We start from the raw sequence: 20983 nt of genomic DNA on the forward strand, positions 1-20983 counted from the left end.
GGGATCCAACCTGTATGTCAGTGAGGGGATTTTCATTATCACTTCTCCATGATGAAACTGTCAGGCTGATGGTAGTTGAAAGCAGCTCCTTTATCTGCAGAGTAGTACTTCTGAATATAGCCTTGCCCTTCTATCAGTTATCAGATCTGCTGTTCGGCCTTAGTCATCCGACCAGATTAAAAGAAAGCGAGGCCAGAGAAAAGGGGATCAGAGCACTAGCTGGCCCTCTTCATCCTCCTTTTTGTGGAGTAAACATGGCAACGTGCTTGTGCCAACAGTGTGATGGTAACCTTTAAACTCTGTAGCAACTATTTGTAGCAACCCTAGCCAAGTAGATTAATCCAGTTCCTTTGTTATTAGGCAATACTTTGACAAAGTAAGCTGAAAGTGTGCAGCTTACTTATGGGCAGCAGTGTGGAGTAGTGGTTAGGGCTCTGGACTCTTAACTGGAGGGTCGTGGGTTCAATCCCAGGTGGGAGACACTGCTGCTGTAACCTTGAACAAGGTACTTTACCTAGATTGCTCCTGTAAAAACCCAACTGTATAATGGGTAATTGTATGTAAAAATAATGTGATAGCTTGTAACAATTGTAAGTCGCCCTGGATAAGGGCGTCTGCTAAGACAAAATAAATAAAAGGGGGAGGGTGCAGCAGCAAGACCTCAATATGTGACCAAGGTTTACAGGGATTCCCTCTTAAGTGCATAAGAAATTATAACAACAAAAAAGATACACAGACATAATCTTAGGGGTAGATTTGATCAACCTATACCCAGCAACAGATTAGCTTTATTGGAGCATTTTACTGTACTAGGGAATCCCAGGATTACTCTTAAAAATAAGTAGTTGACACAATCTAGAGCCTCTTTCACACTGGGACTTCTACCCGTGTCTGGACCCGGGTTCTGGCTACCCAGGTCACAATCCCGCATAGTGTGACCCCGTCGTACCCGGGTCCCAGCGACCCACCTCAGGATGTGGGTTGACACGCTTTAACCCGGGTTGAGCAAGACAAAATGCATGATGGCCGACGAAATAACAAACAGCCATGTCTCTGTGAAGGTTTCACTGCCGCAAGGAACGTTTTTGTTTATTCTGTTTAGCCATATTTGTGTTGCTTGAGACACACCATGAGCCAGACTGCAGCAGGGATGGAGAAACATTTGCTCTCATCAACATTTGGGCCGACGGTTCAATCCAGAGAAGCTTGGATGGAAGCATCTGTAACAAGTTTCTTCTGGGGCATTGATATGCACAGAGCATGCCAGTGTGAAAGGGCTAAGGAAGATTTCTTTAATTAACTGCATAGGTAGCTTAATCCGGTAAAGTACAGGTTGATCAAATCAATTCCTTAGTCCAGATGGAAAATATTTTTTTTCTCTGCTCAACTAGACAAAGAAGATGTATTTTTTATTTATTTTTTTAAAAGTTTTATTACAGGAATACACTGCAGCAAAATCTAAAGATGTATTGGTTGTACAAGCTTTTCGAAAATTAAGTGCCCTTCTTTAGATATCCCTAAGGCTGTAACCTTGGTAAATGTTCAATAGATTAAACATTTAAACCTGCTGTGTAAATCGTCAATTACTGTTTAAAATGTCATACAAATTTCAATAAAAGTATTTAGGATGGAGTCATATTTATATTTTACATTTGCTTTCACTCACATTGTTCAAACAGAATGGTTTAAAACTTTGAGTTTTAAAAATTATGGATGACTTGCAAACCATTGAAAGGTAATGAGATTTTTGGTCTCTTTTTAGGGCCCGTACAAACTAATTATTATTTGCATGTGAAGTTTTTTTTCTGGCAGAGTACACTTTTGATTAGAACTGAGTTCTCCACCTTATAATAGCATGCCATTCTACAGTACCATATATTTAGCTTTATTGCTATTCAGATTATTATACTATTATTATTATTAGCTTCAAATGACAATTCTGTTCCATGGTTGTCTGATGCATAGTAATGCTAATAAGTAGTAAGCTGCTGTATGAAAGACTAACTCATATCTATTCCATAACACACTAAAAAATGTAGTGTCTGATGTGTTATAAGCTAAACATACTATTGTTGTATGCTACAAAGTCAGATGAATGTAGTAGAGTACTGTGCATGTTGGAACTAAAAGTAAGTTGCAGCACACCCTATCAGCTAGTCATGACAGGAATGCTTCTATTCCTATTATTGAGAGTAACAAAAAATGGTTTCACAGTGTAGCAAAAAACAGCTTCCCAAAAGTGATGGTTCCTTTGGGTAACTTAAGAAGATGGGTGTTCCTTCTCTGAATAAGACAGGCACAAAACCAGGACAACTGCCAAGAAATTTAATCCAATGATGAATAGCCATCCTCTGGCTATTGTGTTGAAAGTTCTTAAACCGGTTTTACAAAAATCACACTACACCACAGCTCAGTCTGCAGCAGAGAATGCATCACTCCACCTCAAAAGGCAACAATATTCTCCCAGCACTCAACACAAACATTTATGTGACTATAACCAAAATCTGATGAATGGAAGAAATTATATTTGCAGCAGCACCTTGCAGCTTCACCTTGGGTCCATTGTTTTCAGTCTTGTAAGCACTGGTAATTCTGACTGTGTTGGGTCAAACTGATTTCCGATCCCACAAGACACTATCGTGTTCAATTACCGGCCCCGCTTTGGTCAAATCGCACTGAGCCATAATTTGGATGCTTGTCAAAACCAGGGTGGGGGTACGATAAAAAAATAAAAAATAAATAATAATAATAATAATAATAATAATAATAATAATAATAATAATAAATAGAGCATTTTGGTCCAGGGTAATTCCCCAATCCAGCTGTGGCTTTTCCCAACAGGAGCATGAAGCTGATCAAATCAGCTGCTTACTTTCTTATATGTTTTACATTATGAAAATGTATAATGGAAATTTTGAAATTAGTAAAGAGATAACCCAATTTACACAGCCCTGATTCTTATGGGGGACATTTTTGTGAATGTATTTGAAAAGGACAGTGAACAATCTCCAGAGAGGCTGCAGAAGAACACCCCATGGGTCCAGAGAACAATCTCCAGTAATTAGAAGAGGTTCAGCATTATGACCCTGCTGAAATTCAATGGCAAATGCTCATTCAGTCCTCCCTGCTGGCAGCTTGCTAACCTTGATTCAGTCGAGCGCAAGGGTTACTCATCTCCCTCTAGATACTGGAGAGTAATAAGGAATTGACAAGCTGCGAGTCGTGTTTAGCACAATGAACAAAGCTGTCTTCTCAGCCGAATCTCTAACTCAGAGCTTTCTTGTGAGCATTCACTCTGTGCTTAAGCTGCGCACAAGAAGCAAACAGGCAGCAGCCATGTCAGGAAGCAGCATACTGTGAAGAATACAAAAACAAATGTGAAAGAAAATCATACATTTTCAAAGTGCTCCCTCACATTTAGTGGCCATTGAACGAACATCACAATGATTGCTTGCCTACATGCATGTTTTATATCAATCACACATTGTCTTTGCACATCGCCACTGCATTTTCTTAAGTGCTGGAATTACATGGAGCTGGCTCTTATACAATAAAAAAAGATGGATGGAGTAAACTTTGGGAGGACAGCAATTGTTAAATGAGACGAATAAACCAAATCCACAGTGTAAAGATCCTGATGTCTTCTTTTTTTTTTTTTTTTAAACTGTAGTAGACTTTCATCAAGACAATCACATTTTTCTCAAGTTTGAAATTTATATACATGAATTTTATTTTACCCACAGAAGGAGGGCAAAACTGCATAAACAAATGATCTATTATCTAACATTATCATGATCTATCATTCAACAGGACACATAAGAGCAATTTAAATGATTGTCACTACCGACAGAAGATACCAAACAATTAGATACAGTACAACTCCTCAATGTATTACACATCTTACGTGGATACTAAAGGTACACAAATGTAGATGAATTTAATAGTTTAACATCTTTCACCATCCAAAAGACCATAACCCTGAAATAAACCACGTTTCATTAAGGCACGCAACACTTACACTTAAACCGAAATTCCTTTAAAAGCATTCCAAACTTCTACAACCAAGAAAGTAAAAAAATAAGAAAAGCTCGCAGTTCGTTTAACTGAAACCTGAATGGGCACCTGTATGCATATTTTACTTAATGTGCAGTAGTATATTATTCATTGTAAGTAGAAAATGAGTTCTATGAACTAAAAAAGCAAGGACATTTCTCAAAACTGGGTTGGGAACACTGCCATTCTTACATGCTTGCATAGCTGCTACTGTTTTTATAAATTACATTTTGTGCAAAAACAAATTGCATATTTTCAGAATATACAACATTTCCAATTAGACATACATGAGTTAGTAACAAAGGCACAACATACCGTAGGGAGGGCAATTCTCCCTCTATATATATATATATATATATATATATATATATATATATATATGGAATTTGTTTTTCATATAAAAATACTGATGAGACCTATTTAAAAATTCAAATACAACACTGAACACACTGGGATACTATGTGAAGCCAGTCCATCTTGCATTTCGTCTTCAAGTTCCCCCTTCCCATCCTTTCCAAACAAAAAGAAAAGTTGCGTCATGTGGAATGGTGTGGAATGAGATGCATGAACACAGCAGGTGGTTGGTATTGTCCATGCTGTTTAGTGTCCAGGCCTTTTACAATGTAGTCATGAGATTGTCTTGGTACATCATGCTTGGCGCCCCTCCCGAATTCTTCCCATTCTGCTCCTGGACATATCTGTACTTCTCATCCCTGCTGATGGACGGCTTTCTTGCTTTCCTGTCATCAGGGGTGGGTTTCCTGTACCATGTGCACAGTCAGTGGTTAGTGACAGATGGACTAATTCAATGATCTTAATGCAAGAGAAAATTCAGAGTTTTGGATGATCAGAAAGGCATGCAGTGAATGAAGACAGAAAAAGAAGGAGCTGTGGGAGAGAGTCAGGGAAGCCCCATCATATTTCATATGTTGCCAGGACCCAGATTGCAATCTCTGCATTTGAACAAAAGGTGCACAGTGGAAGATTGTGAAGTCAGGCATTAGATTGATGAACATGCAGAATCAGTTGTGACTGCAAAGCCCCACCGCAAACACACACACACACACACACACACTATTAAGGTTGAATATAAATAAAACACCAATGAAAAACCATACAGCAGAAAGAGTAAACCAGATTCCTTCCCAAAAGCCTCACACACACATTTGTGTATATTAAACACCAGTCCTGCTTTGTATTACAGAGCTCTGTTCAGATGCCTGCTTCGACTCCGGTTGACAGTGCTGGTGTCAAGGGTTCAAATTCAACAAACGCATGCTGGGCAGAACTATCGCATCAGGACAAATGCCATCACTAGCCTAAAGCAAGGGTGAGCAGTTCTTTTGTATACAATGTCAGAGCTTTGCCAAGCCGTAAAGAAGGAGATCACAAGAAACAAAAACAAGCTGTCAGCTGAACAGAAATGCCACCCAAATTTACCAGTCACCAGTCTCATTTTGATCCGATTACAAGTGCATTCATATCACAACCCCCACAATCCAGATTGCTGTTCAACACATGTGCATATTAATGTGGCAAAATGGTTCTAGTGAGGGTACAATATTATTACATGTTTATAAGCAGAAAAATCTAAGTGTGTTTCAAACTCAGTATACCACAACACATTCATATTACACAGCAGACATAAGCAGAGAAATCCCATAGCCAGGAAATATTGGTTTACCTGCTATTTTTTTTAATTTTTTTATAGTAAGCACATGTTCACAATGTTTGATCATACTTCAGTCCACCCTGAAAAGAGTGCTTATTTATACCATGCCTTGAATAATAATTTTTGTTCCATACTTAATTATTGAAGAATTATAAACCAACTAAGAAAACATGTTTAACAATGACTGCCATTGTTAAACAGGACACATTTAGCAACCTTGGCTTGTGTTCTATCGAATGTGGATTGTTAGTCAGAAGAGAGATTTTCTATCAATAAAAGAAAATCTGCCACCTCCATTTCTAAAAAAAAACTGAGAGAAACTTCTAATCTTGTGTACCCCCACACATACATCCAGGATTTAACTTACTTAAAAAAAAAATGTAAATAAATATTTACTGTAAAATATTTATTTAAAATCGAAAGAGTACAAAGGCAGATCGGTCAATGTCACTTCCATGTCAAAACAATCTTTGGTAACATTACTACGTTTTTGCTGGAATGAGAAATGTTTCTTTGACCCAAACACATCTGTGCTGTACGGACCTCCTTTCAGTGCTTACCTTCCACCCACAGGGTGCGTGGGGTGAAGCTGCTGAGCAGGGTGTACAGGATGGCCAGCGTGCCAGTGCTCGTGAGCTGAGGGAATGTTTTGTTTATATTGAGCCTAAAACAAGGAAAACAACAACAACAATATTGATGGACAATAATAAATGTTTTAAATTTTTAAGTTTATAATTTATACTGTACTACATTTATCTGGTAAAGTGCTTCTTGACGTTTTGATAATTCATGGTTAGGCCATGCTGACAGTCCAGTTTGTTTTCATTGTTTATAACACATACTTTACTACATTTATCAAGTAAAGTGCTCCCTCGATAATTCACCAATTTTGTAAATTCACGGTTAGGTCATGTTGACAGTAAATTGTACAAGTAGTATATTTCATTGTTTAAGGGACCTTCATTAATTCAATGTTTTTAATATTTTTTGATGTGTGCAAGGTATGTCAGATTGTGAACCATAGAGGGGGCACTAATTTATGAAATAAATTCTTACCTGATAAATATTAGCATCTGGGTTGTTCTGAGCACTGTAGACACAATAACAAAAAAAAAAAACAACACATCAGTTTAAAACAAAAACACTGGCAGAACATATGTAAACGAATGTGTAAAGAACATTTACACAATGGGCAGAACAAGTGGCATTGTGTGGAATGTGATTTTAAAGTTTCAAGGTCTATTCTAAAGGAGGGTTGTCTCTAAGGAGAAAACCGCAGGTTTATAATGCACTCTGTATGTGGATAGGTTATGCCTGCTTCACTACTGTGCACTGGGATTGTTTCACTATTCAGATGGAATGCCTAGGCTCTCTTCTGCAGAATGTATGTGTCCGAGTGCCATCGCGAATGTGTGGGAGTAGAAGGATTTTAACCCCCTGGTGTTTAGAGTCAAGTAAAGGGCTGCATGGTTTCATATTAAACTCTATTAAATCACTGTTCAGTGCCTTTTGCTAGCTATACTTCAGAAGACTACTGAATAATCCTTTCCCTGTCCCTTTTCGCAGGAGCAGTCCCTGGCCTCTATCCATATGTTACAGTGATCTCCCACTGCGATTTCTGCCAAGTGAGGATAGTCTGTTCTGGTCGTGTCTGTCAGAAGACGTGTTGCCTTCGGGTCTATGTGTTGAAAGGCTGCATGTTGGAATTGTTGAGGTAATTCAGGTGGTTCTTTTATAAAACACATCCTTTAACCACAGCTGACACACTGAACAAGTGAACAACAACCACCTTTAGTTCATTAAAAAGGTTACTATACATTAACTAACCATGACCAGCTAGTTGTTAACAGTTAATAAAGTAAAAAAGAGCCCTTTAAAGAAAAGTGTGAGCGAGGCTGTTTTTTAAGTATTTCCATCGGCATCTTTTATTTTTAATTTATAAGGTTGGTATTTAGTGGAAACGTCTGTCAAATGGTCTTTTTTCCTACTGCGTTTAATCTTTGTGCCTGGTTTTATTTAACCTCTATCTCTGACAGCTATGAAAAAACCCAATAGGATGAAGAATTAGACAACAATGCACATAACCCTGTATCAGATTACTTTAAACATGCTGCCAACTTGCTGATAATTTTACTCTTTTTATGTATGTGCTTAGCTGGTGTTCTGGTTTTTTGTCCTTCCCATTTTAGATACAGGGTAATTCACAAAACTCAAATAGTTTCTGATATTCATGAGAATCCTAGAATACAGTTGTTTTGGTCTTTATCAACCAGAAAGTAAAAGGGCACATGTACACACTATGGCAGACTTATTATTTCACAGGTCAAAGGGAAGGTTGCCTTAGAATTTCCAAAACACAAAATATGAAGTCTGCATCTCAAATGCTTCATAAGATACTGTTCCAGCGGCAGAAAGTTAAACTCTAATTAAGAAAGTATTCCCTGCGCTCCAAATAAAATTACAATTTTTATTGGAAGTATAGGACTGTTCTAAGACTATGTATACACTCACCCAACTCATTAAAAATATAAATCGCTAGCTACAGGAAGGGAAAACAACCCCATTATCCTGGGTGCAGGTAAAACTAAAATGTGCTAAATGTAGCGCCTCATCAAAATGATCAATAAATCTGCAGCTTGACAGGTTTGTAATGCTGTATTGATTTTAGAGCTGCTGTTTTGTACATTTATAATATAACCTTAAAATAACAATCATCCAGCTAGAGTGTCAATGACTTACTACTGGTCTGGAAAGCATGCTGTGGTTTGCAACAGCCTGTCGCAATGATAATCTTTGTAATAACAACCCAAAAAGCCCCTGTCAGCTCTTCTCAGACGAAACACATTTAAAGGAGTGCTAACCATTGCTTTAAAATCAATTTCTTACTTTCTTTTTATCTAGATAATTGCAGTGAGTTTGAACTGCAACACAACATGTCACAAACAAATCACAAAGCAAGTTAGTGTATCAGTTTGGCTTCTTGTTAAACAGAAAACTAAATGAGTCAAACCGATAAAGCTTTTCTGTGGTTTATCTTTGATTATCAGCAGCAGCAAAAGGCATGCCTTTATATTTCCATTCTCAGTGTGCTTGGGTTTTTTGCTCTCCTTACAGCCAGTATTAAAGAATGTTTTCTTATTGAGGTATGCTGTTTGGATAGTATTATTTTTAAATACTGTAAAACACAACCATCGCTGCATTCAAACTTTAAAAAAGCACTCTTTGTATATTGTAGCAGTTGTTCGTAAATCTTACCTTAGGTGTGCAGGTTTTGCTGGATTGCTTGCTTTTAAAAGAGAAAAAAGAGAAAACATTTGTAAACTCAGGTTTGTCAACACTATCACATTTTACTGAAGCAGCAAAAGCCAGGTGATTACTGTCTACTGTACCAGTATTTACTATAATCCCTACCGGCATTAAAACACGCACTGTATATTCCAGCAGATTCTGTTAAATTGTCAGTAATACCTCTAGCTCTAGGTAAGGAGATTAAACAGGATATAAAAAAAAAAAATCTAAACACAAACATCAATTTAAGAATAAAGATGCACACTGATTTTATCATTTCAACAAATGTTTTCATGTATAGTATTGACACTGTACTGTAATATTATATCTGAAAATACATTGACGGTTTAAAATACATAATTGAATGAGATATTTACAGTTAAGGTAAAGGCTCTGGTGATGGATTGACAATACACTCTCAGGGTTGCTTGATTATAAATACTACTATCATTACCAAGCCAAGAGTGTAAAACAAAGATTTAATGCCTAAACTGGATTTTCTGTACCCTGGGGGAGTAGCAGGATTACAGTGTCTGTGCACATTATCTATAGTTATAAAAGTGCTAAGGCTGCAACAAAACCATCAGGAAATGAGTTTGTACAGGTACTGATCTTAATAAACAAGACCCTGGGTGTCAAGCAGCAAAAATATAAGGTATCCCCTGCCTTTCTTAACCATTTCCAAACTATCCATAAAGTCTGGGATGCAGGATCACAATGCATTATAAAAAAATGGTCCTACTGCAATTAATATCAGCCCAGAGTAAAGGCCAGGTAGAGCTTTGTAAATGGGGTTGTAACAGGAGGGATTGTAAAAGGCAGGGGTTTAAAGCAAATGTTCTGGTCAGCAGCCTGGAGTCATCCACGAATATTTTATTTCAACTCTTAAAATTGCAAACCCGTATATCAGTCTAGGAAGATAACTATTATAGGAAAGCATTCAAAATAAGCAGACCAATAAACTAACCCACTTTATTCTTCTTGTATTTAGTGATGTTAAATCAGGGGATCAATGAATTATTCTTGAACAGGCAAAGCTAACTAGTACAGTACAAATTAGTATTTTATCAAATCAGCTGGAACGGTAGAATGACATTTTCCAAAAGGGACTATGAATGTTTCACCAGCAATCTGGAATATTATGCATAGATTTATAGTGAAATGATTTTATGCTTTTATGATTGAAATGTCAAATCGTACAATGCTCACCAAATTCAGCCTTGGATAAACTTGGCTTTCAGTTACCCAGACTGGACAGCAATATAAGGTATGACAGGCTGCAACGCAAGTAGTAAAGAAGCTGTACCTTTAACAGTGGACTGCCTTCGTGACGGGTACCGTTTACTGGGCCTCCTTTCAAACGTGCTCGTCCGCCGCAGTCTGCCGTGAGTTGCCTGATACTCTGTTCGACCACTGATGAATACAAAATGGAAGAATACAAAATAATAGTAGATGTTATAGATATTTATATTTAGTCCTCATTGCTGTATTTTCTTTTAATCACATGTATTTCAGGGGTAAACAATCAACTGGTCCCCTTCCAGGACTAGGATCACAAAAAGTAAAACATGGTCATATTTTAACAGTAATAATAAATCACAAATAAAACATCTATGTGATGTAATTGTAATGGCTTTTAAAACATACAACGTTTAAAAGATGAAGCATGAAGAAATGGATGAATTGAACAGCGTCAATCCCAATCCCAATATCAATATTGTGATAAAGTGTTGGATAACCGGTTTATCAGTCAAATACCATTTTCACACAGAAATGCAGCTACTGTGCCGTCTCTGAAACGTTTTAACACTAGAAGCCCTGCGGCAGTCATTTAGGCGGTTTTTGGTTTTAAAATGTAATTTTTTCCAGTCGTGTAACACATATGGGGCTGTGCGTTCGTGTTCCTTTCTGTCCGTATGTATTAAATATTCTCACAAAGCATGAAACACGGGAGTGCAGAAATAAAGGAGATCTATTACATTATACCTAAAAGCCCCGGGAGCAGTCACATTGATGGCCACACAGATGACAATTGTATTTTGATTATACAGAAAGGTATTCTACTTCACTATTTTTATTTACTAGTCCGCAATGTGTTTAGCTGTAATCAGATTAGTCTCTACTCTCTGCCTGAGTGAATAACTGAGTCTATTGTTTTCAATCAGCCTTTTGAAGGCTGGCGCCTGCTTGCTATTAGCATTGGGACTAATGTAAATAAATACCAGAGGCCGTGGAGATTTAATACGCAACAAAATATGGAGTTGATGTTTTGGATCAGATGATATAGAAGTATTCAGTGAAAGCTGGCTCCCAATGGTGGTCTGTTCAGGTGTTTTATAATACATTGGACCTAGCAGCCATCAACTCCTGGGTACTTCACAAAGAATGCACTGAGAAGACCAAGGACAGAATATATTTTACAGTTAGCACAGGAACTTTGCAAGAAGCATTTGGAACAGAGGGAGACTGCCAAGGGTGTACACACAGCTGAAGCTGGCAACCCCGTTGAGAGCCGCAAGAGACACCAATGCCAGGTTGGCAAGTGCAATAAAAACAAAACTTCGGACAGCTGTGCCCTGTGCAGAAAGGCGGCGTGGAGAAGCACATTATCTGTGTTGATTTGTCGAAAAAAAGAAAAAGAAAATGTGACTTTTTTTTTTAACTTCTTATGCTGTGCGCTTCTGTAAAAAAAAAATTTCTAAGTTTATTTATCTACGTTGTTCAGTTGCTTTTGCTCATCTGATAATAAACCGATTGCTGTTGAAAAGGTAAAAATGTATTGCTTTTGTTTCAGTTTTATAAATATGTACAGTATGTTGTAAACCGATGTCTGTTCAGATGTTTATTTATGTACATTTTCTTGTTTTGATTTGTCAAATAAATGTTCATATTATATATACAGTGCCTTGCGAAAGTATTCGGCCCCCTTGAACTTTGCGACCTTTTGCCACATTTCAGGCTTCAAACATAAAGATATGAAACTGTAATTTTTTGTGAAGAATCAACAACAAGTGGGACACAATCATGAAGTGGAACGAAATTTATTGGATATTTCAAACTTTTTTAACAAATAAAAAACTGAAAAATTGGGCGTGCAAAATTATTCAGCCCCCTTAAGTTAATACTTTGTAGCGCCACCTTTTGCTGCGATTACAGCTGTAAGTCGCTTGGGGTATGTCTCTATCAGTTTTGCACATCGAGAGACTGAAATTTTTGCCCATTCCTCCTTGCAAAACAGCTCGAGCTCAGTGAGGTTGGATGGAGAGCATTTGTGAACAGCAGTTTTCAGTTCTTTCCACAGATTCTCGATTGGATTCAGGTCTGGACTTTGACTTGGCCATTCTAACACCTGGATATGTTTATTTGTGAACCATTCCATTGTAGATTTTGCTTTATGTTTTGGATCATTGTCTTGTTGGAAGACAAATCTCCGTCCCAGTCACAGGTCTTTTGCAGACTCCATCAGGTTTTCTTCCAGAATGGTCCTGTATTTGGCTCCATCCATCTTCCCATCAATTTTAACCATCTTCCCTGTCCCTGCTAAAGAAAAGCAGGCCCAAACCATGATGCTGCCACCACCATGTTTGACAGTGGGGATGGTGTGTTCAGGGTAATGAGCTGTGTTGCTTTTACGCCAAACATAATGTTTTGCATTGTTGCCAAAAAGTTCGATTTTGGTTTCATCTGACCAGAGCACCTTCTTCCACATGTTTGGTGTGTCTCCCAGGTGGCTTGTGGCAAACTGTAAACGACACTTTTATGGATATCTTTAAGAAATGGCTTTCTTCTTGCCACTCTTCCATAAAGGCCAGATTTGTGCAGTATACGACTGATTGTTGTCCTATGGACAGAGTCTCCCACCTCAGCTGTAGATCTCTGCAGTTCATCCAGAGTGATCATGGGCCTCTTGGCTGCATCTCTGATCAGTCTTCTCCTTGTATGAGCTGAAAGTTTAGAGGGACGGCCAGGTCTTGGTAGATTTGCAGTGGTCTGATACTCCTTCCATTTCAATATTATCGCTTGCACAGTGCTCCTTGGGATGTTTAAAGCTTGGGAAATCTTTTTGTATCCAAATCCGGCTTTAAACTTCTCCACAACAGTATCTCGGACCTGCCTGGTGTGTTCCTTGTTCTTCATGATGCTCTCTGCGCTTTAAACGGACCTCTGAGACTATCACAGTGCAGGTGCATTTATACGGAGACTTGATTACACACAGGAGGATTCTATTTATCATCATTAGTCATTTAGGTCAACATTGGATCATTCAGAGATCCTCACTGAACTTCTGGAGAGAGTTTGCTGCACTGAAAGTAAAGGGGCTGAATAATTTTGCACGCCCAATTTTTCAGTTTTTTATTTGTTAAAAAAGTTTGAAATATCCAATAAATTTCGTTCCACTTCATGATTGTGTCCCACTTGTTGTTGATTCTTCACAAAAAATTACAGTTTCATATCTTTATGTTTGAAGCCTGAAATGTGGCAAAAGGTCGCAAAGTTCAAGGGGGCCGAATACTTTCGCAAGGCACTGTATATTTATATATACAGACGTGCTCAAATTTGTTGGTACCCTTACAGCTCATTGAAATAATGCTTCATTCCTCCTGAAAAGTGATGAAATTAAAAGCTATTTTATCATGTATACTTGCATGCCTTTGCTATGTCATAGAATAAAGCAAAGAAGCTGTGAAAAGAGATGAATTATTGCTTATTATACAAAGATATTCTAAAATGGCCTGGACACATTTGTTGGTACCCCTTAGAAAAGATAATAAATAATTGGATTATAGTGATATTTCAAACTAATTAGTTTCTTTAATTAGTATCACACATGTCTCCAATCTTGTAATTAGTCATTCAGCCTATTTAAATGGAGAAAAGTAGTCACTGTGCTGTTTGGTATCATTGTGTGCACCACACTGAACATGGACCAGAGAAAGCAAAGGAGAGAGTTGTCTGAGGAGATCAGAAAGAAAATAATAGACAAGCATGGTAAAGGTAAAGGCTACAAGACCATCTCCAAGCAGCTTGATGTTCCTGTGACAACAGTTGCAAATATTATTAAGAAGTTTAAGGTCCATGGAACTGTAGCCAACCTCCCTGGGCGCGGCCGTAAGAGGAAAATCGACCCCAGAGTGAACAGAAGGATAGTGCGAATGGTAGAAAAAGAACCAAGGATAACTGCCAAAGAGATACAATATATATATATATATATATATATTTAAAAAAAAAAAAAAAAAAATTACATCCGATTGTTTCTCCTTTTGTTACAGTGTTTTGAATACAGCCGTCAAAAAGACTGCTGGGGGCTTCTAGGTATGAGTATATCTCCGGTCCTTCTAGTGTTAACGAGTGTGTGAAATACCCTTTCGCACAGCATGAAATTGCGCAATCTATGCCGGTGTTATACCATCATAACCCTTTCACACAGCCAAAGAGATTGCGCAACTACAACTTTCAAACCTGTCAATCAACAGATTGCTCTCATGGCAACAACAGACTGTTCTCGTGCAATGTGAAACACTGACAAGACCTAACACATGCACGCAGTGCTTAATTTGTAAAGAAAGAAGTGCCGGGGTGCAAGCAATGACAAGAATACCGACCCTAAGAAGCGCATATTCAAAATCATAACTTGTTTATTTGAAATAGTATTGTACGTACTTGTGTTAGATGTTTACAATCACATATCAGTTCTACATCATATACAAAGTAGTAGTATGTGCAGAGAAATTAAAGGCAACCGCAGGTCAAATAATTAGGTTGCCATTCTTTCTTGTATTAAGTTATATTTAATGAGTTAATAAACTTCCAGCCATGTATTATTATTATTATTACTATTATTTATTTTTTTCTGTTCTGCAGTATTATCAAGCCTAAAGAGTAGGGATTCAAAAGAGCTTAAGAGAAGATTTCAGGCAGTTGAAAGCAAGAGAGTGCTTTGTCAGATTGTGTGTGCTTTTCTTCTTTATTTAAAAATTGTTTCTGTAGTGGTATTGTTTATATATTGGTTATGCTGCTTTAGTAACTTCAATATTTGCATACTGTATGTTTTGTAGGTTTCAAAGTGCTGTTGAAAAAAGTTATTGAAGTTGTATTGTAGTTATAATTAGACATAAAGAAACATATAAATCAGGAATCTTTTTGTGACTTTTTTCCCCTAAGAATGATGTTATTAGAATAAATCGATAATCGTAAACTATTTTACAAAAGGATTTCATAGTTTAGTTGCAAGTTCAAAGCAAAGTGTTGTTCTGTTACTCCTATGTGAAAGGTCAGAGAAATAATTAGGACTTTGCTTGTACTCCCTATGTCGCAGGTCCTGAAAGATGTCATTCTAATTGTATATGGAAATACACACGGTACATGGTGCAGTAACATGAATGCTCAAAAAGGAAGGGGGTGGCGAACTATATTAGATGTTATCCGATTACCTGGGATGACTTAACATTTTTGTTTTGTATCCGTAAGAGACACGAATAAATGTTACCTGAATTGGTTTTCTTTCACCAACCAACTGGCTACTTTGTATTACTTGTCTTTCAAGTCACTAGCAAACAGGTGTGATTAATCGATCAAAAGAAAATGTCAAGATTAAAGCCCCTAAAATTATATACATATATATACACATATATATATATATATATATATATATATATATATATATATATATATATATATACACACACACACACACACACACACACACATACAGTATATATATATATATATATATATATATATATATATATATTATATATATATATATATATATATATATATATATATATATATATATATAAAAAATTATTTTTTCAGGCTTGGTAACTCCCAAATAAAGATGCGATATGAGCAAAGTAAAGGCACATCTCAGTACCTGAATCTGAACCGGGAGCCGAGGCGCACAAAGTCGTTTTTGCCCACCCTGCCATGCGTCGGCTGCCTCAACCTGAAGAAAGCATGGTGCTCCACTGCACACTTCCACAAGTGCTTACATGACTTGGCATTATCCAACCGGAAAACAAACGTGTGTTCCTGTTCATGGCCCTTTACAGAACAAAAGAGAAACACATCACGTTTCAGAAAGAAACACTCAGCAACACATTACCCCACCCCACCACCCATCTCCTGTGTAAGTACACTAACCTGTTCATCGTCTTCCACTACAGCAAGAGTCAGCTTGCTCTTTCTAAAATCCAATCTTGTAATTTTTGGCCTAAAATAACAAACATTTGAAAAAGAAGAATTTCAAAAGAAAAAAATATATAAAATGTAGCTCAATTGTTTCAGGATCACTTAGAGCCTGCTGATATCATCCACCCCCGCTTGAATTTCTAATGGCATTGTATACATTTTAGAAAGATTTAAGATTCTTAAAAAAAAAATGGGAATAGTTTTCATATTGAGCATTTTATAGGAAAATAAATAAATAAATAAAAGACCATTATAAATAATGTTGCTCCTCATTCTGTGCTTTTTTTTCTAAACAGTCAACTAACCATATATGTCCTGCCCATACTGTGCTGCATAGAGGGCTCTCCCTCATTGGGACAATATTTGACATATTTTGTCTCTGGACAAAAATTGCAGGCAAATAGTAAATGTAGAGAGGCCCACAGTGGGGGAACCGGGCCCTAGAACCACTAGAATCTGAAGATATAGCATGCTATTGTATTTTGTCATATTTTTGTCATGGTTTTATCAGGCAGTAATACATTACAAAACAACAGTCAGAGCTTTTTTTCACTTATCAAATAATCAAAAGGTATAAAATACAAAAAAGGATCATTAAGTTACTAAAGACTATCTTCTGCTCCAGTGTAGTGTTTTCAAAATCAGAGGTTTATTTTTCATTAGCATGGAAAATCCATGGTAAATTCACTTAACTTCCTTGTGGTCCGTCCTTCGGATGAGACCTAAAACCACGGTCCTATTGTAAGTGACTCTGCAGCAGCAGTTGTGATGCATAGTTCACCACCTAGTCTCTGTAAATGACTAATTAATAATATACTAAAAGCATTTTTTTTTTTTTACATACAATAATCTCAATTCCACAGCAATAATATGACACATATAGAGATTGTACATATTTCACAAACATTATTGTTAGTATAATTATTAGTTAATAATAATATCACTACTAAGAAGAAGAATACTGTTCTACTACAACCACTATTATTATTATTATTATTATTATTATTATTAAAATCACATTCACCAGAAGAACAAGCCTATTTTGTTGGGCCCTTCAAAGACCAATATCCCTGTTGGCGTGAGTCCCAGTGCATAGTCACAGCCGTCTCGGCCCTAGGAAACAGAAAGAAAGATATTCTTCTCAAGCAGAATACTGTATGAAACCGTCAAAAACACTTTCACTATGGGGCAGCAGTGTGGAGTAGTGGTTAGGGCTCTGGACTCTTGATCGGAGGGTCGTGGGTTCAATCCCAGGTGTGGGACACTGCTGCTGTACCCTTGAGCAAGGTATTTTACCTAAATTGATCCAATAAAATCCCAACTGCATAAATGGGTAATTGTATGTAAAAATAATGTGATATCTTGTAACAATTGTAAGTCATCCTGGGTAAGGGTGTCTGCTAAGAAATAAATAACTAAAATGAATACTTTATATGCTATTAGTCTGTTCTTACTCATAATGTATTTCTGTTTCTGTAGCCATGGATATTTGCTATGTTTAATAAAATCATCTGACTACTCATTCGTGGAATAACTACAGTAGTCGTTCACAAGAGTGTCTTCACCTGTACAGTATTTTATTTTTTTTGCTACAAAAATCAATTTTCATCATCACACTGAGTTATTTGTTATTACTTCTTCAAAGACTGCATCATTTCAAACCTGAGCGACAGCATTCACACTTATCATGCAATGGTTAATGCTTTTTCAACACAGGCCAACCTCAAATACACTAGTACACCTGTGCTGTCAATCATGAGCGCTGAACACTCATTACTTACAACACAAAATTCAACTACCCATAATATGTTACCATGGCAACATGAATAGAATTCAAACACATTTTGTAAAAATCTAATTGGAATATAATGCAAGCAGGCTGATTGAGAGGGACACTCTCCAAACATTAAGCAATCAGTGTTTTAGTTCTGTCTGAGTTCAGGCTGACACGCTTCCTTTTGGCAGCATTAGATATTTATATAAACCAAACCTGGCTGCAATATAAAAAAAACCTTATAGGTTATAAAATGTGTTTCTAAATTTCTCAAATTAGAAATGGAATATCAGATTTGTCTTCAGAGTTTATAATTCCTATTTTTCAATTCCAATTCCATTTTTAAATCAATTTACAATTCCTTTGAAGTAATTGGAATTGGAATTTATATTTTAGAGACATAATTGTTGTGATTGTTCAGCTGCTTTCGTTTGATGCCAGTTTAATTCACTAACAGTGACTTCAATTTAAGTAATTTATTGCCACTGTGAAGCTCATTTTAACAGAATACTGCTAATTGCAATTTTGATCAATGATGTGTTGTAATTGATTAAAAGGGTATGGGAATTGGAATTGGAATTGGAATTGGAATTGGGAAGTGATTTAAAAAAAAAAAAAGTTACTTGAAATTAAATTGGAACTGAAAAACAGGAATTGACCCCAACCCTGTTAAATGACTGTGTTACCTGGAGGAAAAGCACTGAAGGCTCATATATAATGTTGAAGCTTGTTCCCACCACTATTATCTTATTTTATCTTGGCAAAAGCAGTCAAATATTAGCATGAAGTAAATACCAGCTACTCTCATGTAATAAAAATCAGGAAGATCTGGAATAAATCCATTGGCTGCTGTGCATTGTGCAGCTGGCGATGAGGGAAATACCAAATGACAGCTTGGAGAGACAGCTGACAAGAAGAAATAGACCCCATTGGGGCTGGTTTGGGCAAGCTACCCTAGCTAGCATTATCCAGCTCTGTTTTCAGATTGAAAAAGATGCTGCAGACACCCGCTTGAGGCTTCTAATATAGTAAGAAGGAAAATACCTCAGCGAGAGTGGGAGAGGAAGATGACTCAAGTTTAGATAACACTGTTAAACAGACATGAGAACGAATACTACTTCACAATAGACAACCCAACCGTGCAACTCAAGATCTGCAATGAGAGCTCTGGGACAAGATGTGGTACTCCAGGTCTGTACCTGTGGCTGGACCAAGGTGAAAATGGTTAGGGGTCTGAAGAACCATCAAGTGACAAAGAGATGCTTGAGGGAGAAGGGGCAGGGGCCTCGCATTGATCAGTACTTCTTACAGAGCCCGTCAAGTCAGACAAGTGAAACCCAGTGACAGGATGCACACTACAGTTCACAGGATATCAGCACTCCTGTTACAGATGAGTGTAGTTCCAATAGGAGCACGCACAGCAGGTGGTGAAACCTATGATCCTAGTGAGTCTTGTCAGATGAAACAGCCTAGGAGAGAAAGGAACCTTAATGGGCACAAACCAAATAGAGGACTCCTAGGTGTAAGGAAGTGAAGCAAACCGTGAAGATAGCAAGGGCCTCAACATCGCTTAGCCCAATGGTGTACTACAGCAAATTTAAAAGAGTGCACCTGGGTTCTAAAAATCTTGTGGAGGTTGAAAAAGCTTGAATGGGTAAAACAGGTAGTGCCAAGGGTATGACGCAGAGCAGGAGGGGTCTTTATCCCCAAAGAAAAATAATCTACCAGCATCGGCCAATTTCATCCAATTTCCCTGTTAAATGTGGAGGGTAAAATATTCTTCAGCACTGTGGCACAAAGGTTGTCAACATATCTATTGAATAAATGTATGATAGACATTTTCATACAGAAAGCTGGAATCCCAGGCTTTCCAGGATGCTTGCAGCATGTCAGTGTGATCTGGCAACAGATTCAGTCTGCAAAAAAAGGAGAAGGATCTTCATGTAACATTCCTGGATTTAGCTAATGCATATGGTTCAGTGCCACATAAGCTCCTTTAGGCTGCATTTGAGTTCTTCAACATACCCAGTACCACAACAGGGTTAGAGAAAGCCTACTTCAGGAACTTGCAGTTCTGTTTTTCAACTCCAGAGTTTACCACTACAATTTCTCAAAGTTGGAATTATGTCAGGTTACATCATTTCTCCACTGGCCTTTACCATGGCAATGGAAGTCATTATTTGGGCCTTGAAGTGGGTAGTGGGAGGATAACGATTAGCTTCTGGCATGTGGCTGTCACCATTAAGAGCATACATGGACAACATGACCACCATGACTAAAATGGTAGCCTGCACCAATCGATTACTCGAAAACTAGCAGATGACATCAGATTGGCTTGCATGCAGTTCAAGCCCACCAAGTTGAGAAGCATCTCCATCAAAGGCAAAGTAGTGGATAAGGTGTTATATATTGATGTTGAGGCCATTCTAACAGTGTCAAAAAATCCCATAAAAGAGTATTGGGAGGTGGTACAGTGGGGATTTAAAAAGGACACAGTCCAAGTGGGAGAGGTGAGACAGCAGGCAGTGTAAGGGCTGAAGAGTATAAATAGTGGTGCACTACTGGGCAAGTTTTAAGTCTGGGGCTTTCAGTTCGATCTTCTTCGAAGGTTATGGCTGCTTACTGTGCATGAATAGTTCATACATTAGGAAATGGCTGAGAGTTCCACGATGCCTTCGCAGGGTACCACTTTACAGTAAATGGAAACTGCAGCTGCCAGTCTCAGCTCTATCTGAGGAATTAAAGTGCATTAATGTTTGGCTGACACTGATGGAATCGTGTGACAAGTGTGTCAGGGAAGTAGCACCTGCAGTTAAAAGTGATATAATGGGGTTAGTACAACAGGGAAAAGGAGGCCTTGGTCTCAGTTCAGCTCCTCTGAGAGACACAAAGCAGCTTCAGCTGAAAGTTGGTAGTTACTGAAGTGTAAAAGCAGGAGAGGATGTGTGTCAAGGCAGTTCCCAGGCTAAGCAGGGACAATGGATGAGATGGGAGAATGTGGATCA

The 20983-nt window shown here is 37.6% G+C and overlaps 1 protein-coding gene across 2 annotated transcripts in view; it reads right to left on the reverse strand.

The window, feature by feature from the left end:
* LOC117400657 (band 4.1-like protein 4B) overlaps positions 1 to 20983 on the reverse strand; it is a 141243-nt gene that overhangs the window by 57625 nt on the left and 62635 nt on the right. For both annotated transcript variants that reach the window (XM_059022791.1, XM_059022792.1), the window contains exons 9-15: positions 17229 to 17317; positions 16157 to 16226; positions 15888 to 16057; positions 10320 to 10426; positions 8981 to 9011; positions 6782 to 6815; positions 6286 to 6389 (exon numbers count right to left, since the gene is read on the reverse strand). In XM_059022791.1, coding sequence (XP_058878774.1) covers positions 6286 to 6389; positions 6782 to 6815; positions 8981 to 9011; positions 10320 to 10426; positions 15888 to 16057; positions 16157 to 16226; positions 17229 to 17317 — 605 coding nt within the window. The remainder of the gene's footprint in view (positions 1 to 6285; positions 6390 to 6781; positions 6816 to 8980; positions 9012 to 10319; positions 10427 to 15887; positions 16058 to 16156; positions 16227 to 17228; positions 17318 to 20983) is intronic.

The sequence above is a fragment of the Acipenser ruthenus genome, chromosome 4, assembly GCF_902713425.1.
Source record: "Acipenser ruthenus chromosome 4, fAciRut3.2 maternal haplotype, whole genome shotgun sequence".
NCBI lineage: Eukaryota > Metazoa > Chordata > Actinopteri > Acipenseriformes > Acipenseridae > Acipenser > Acipenser ruthenus.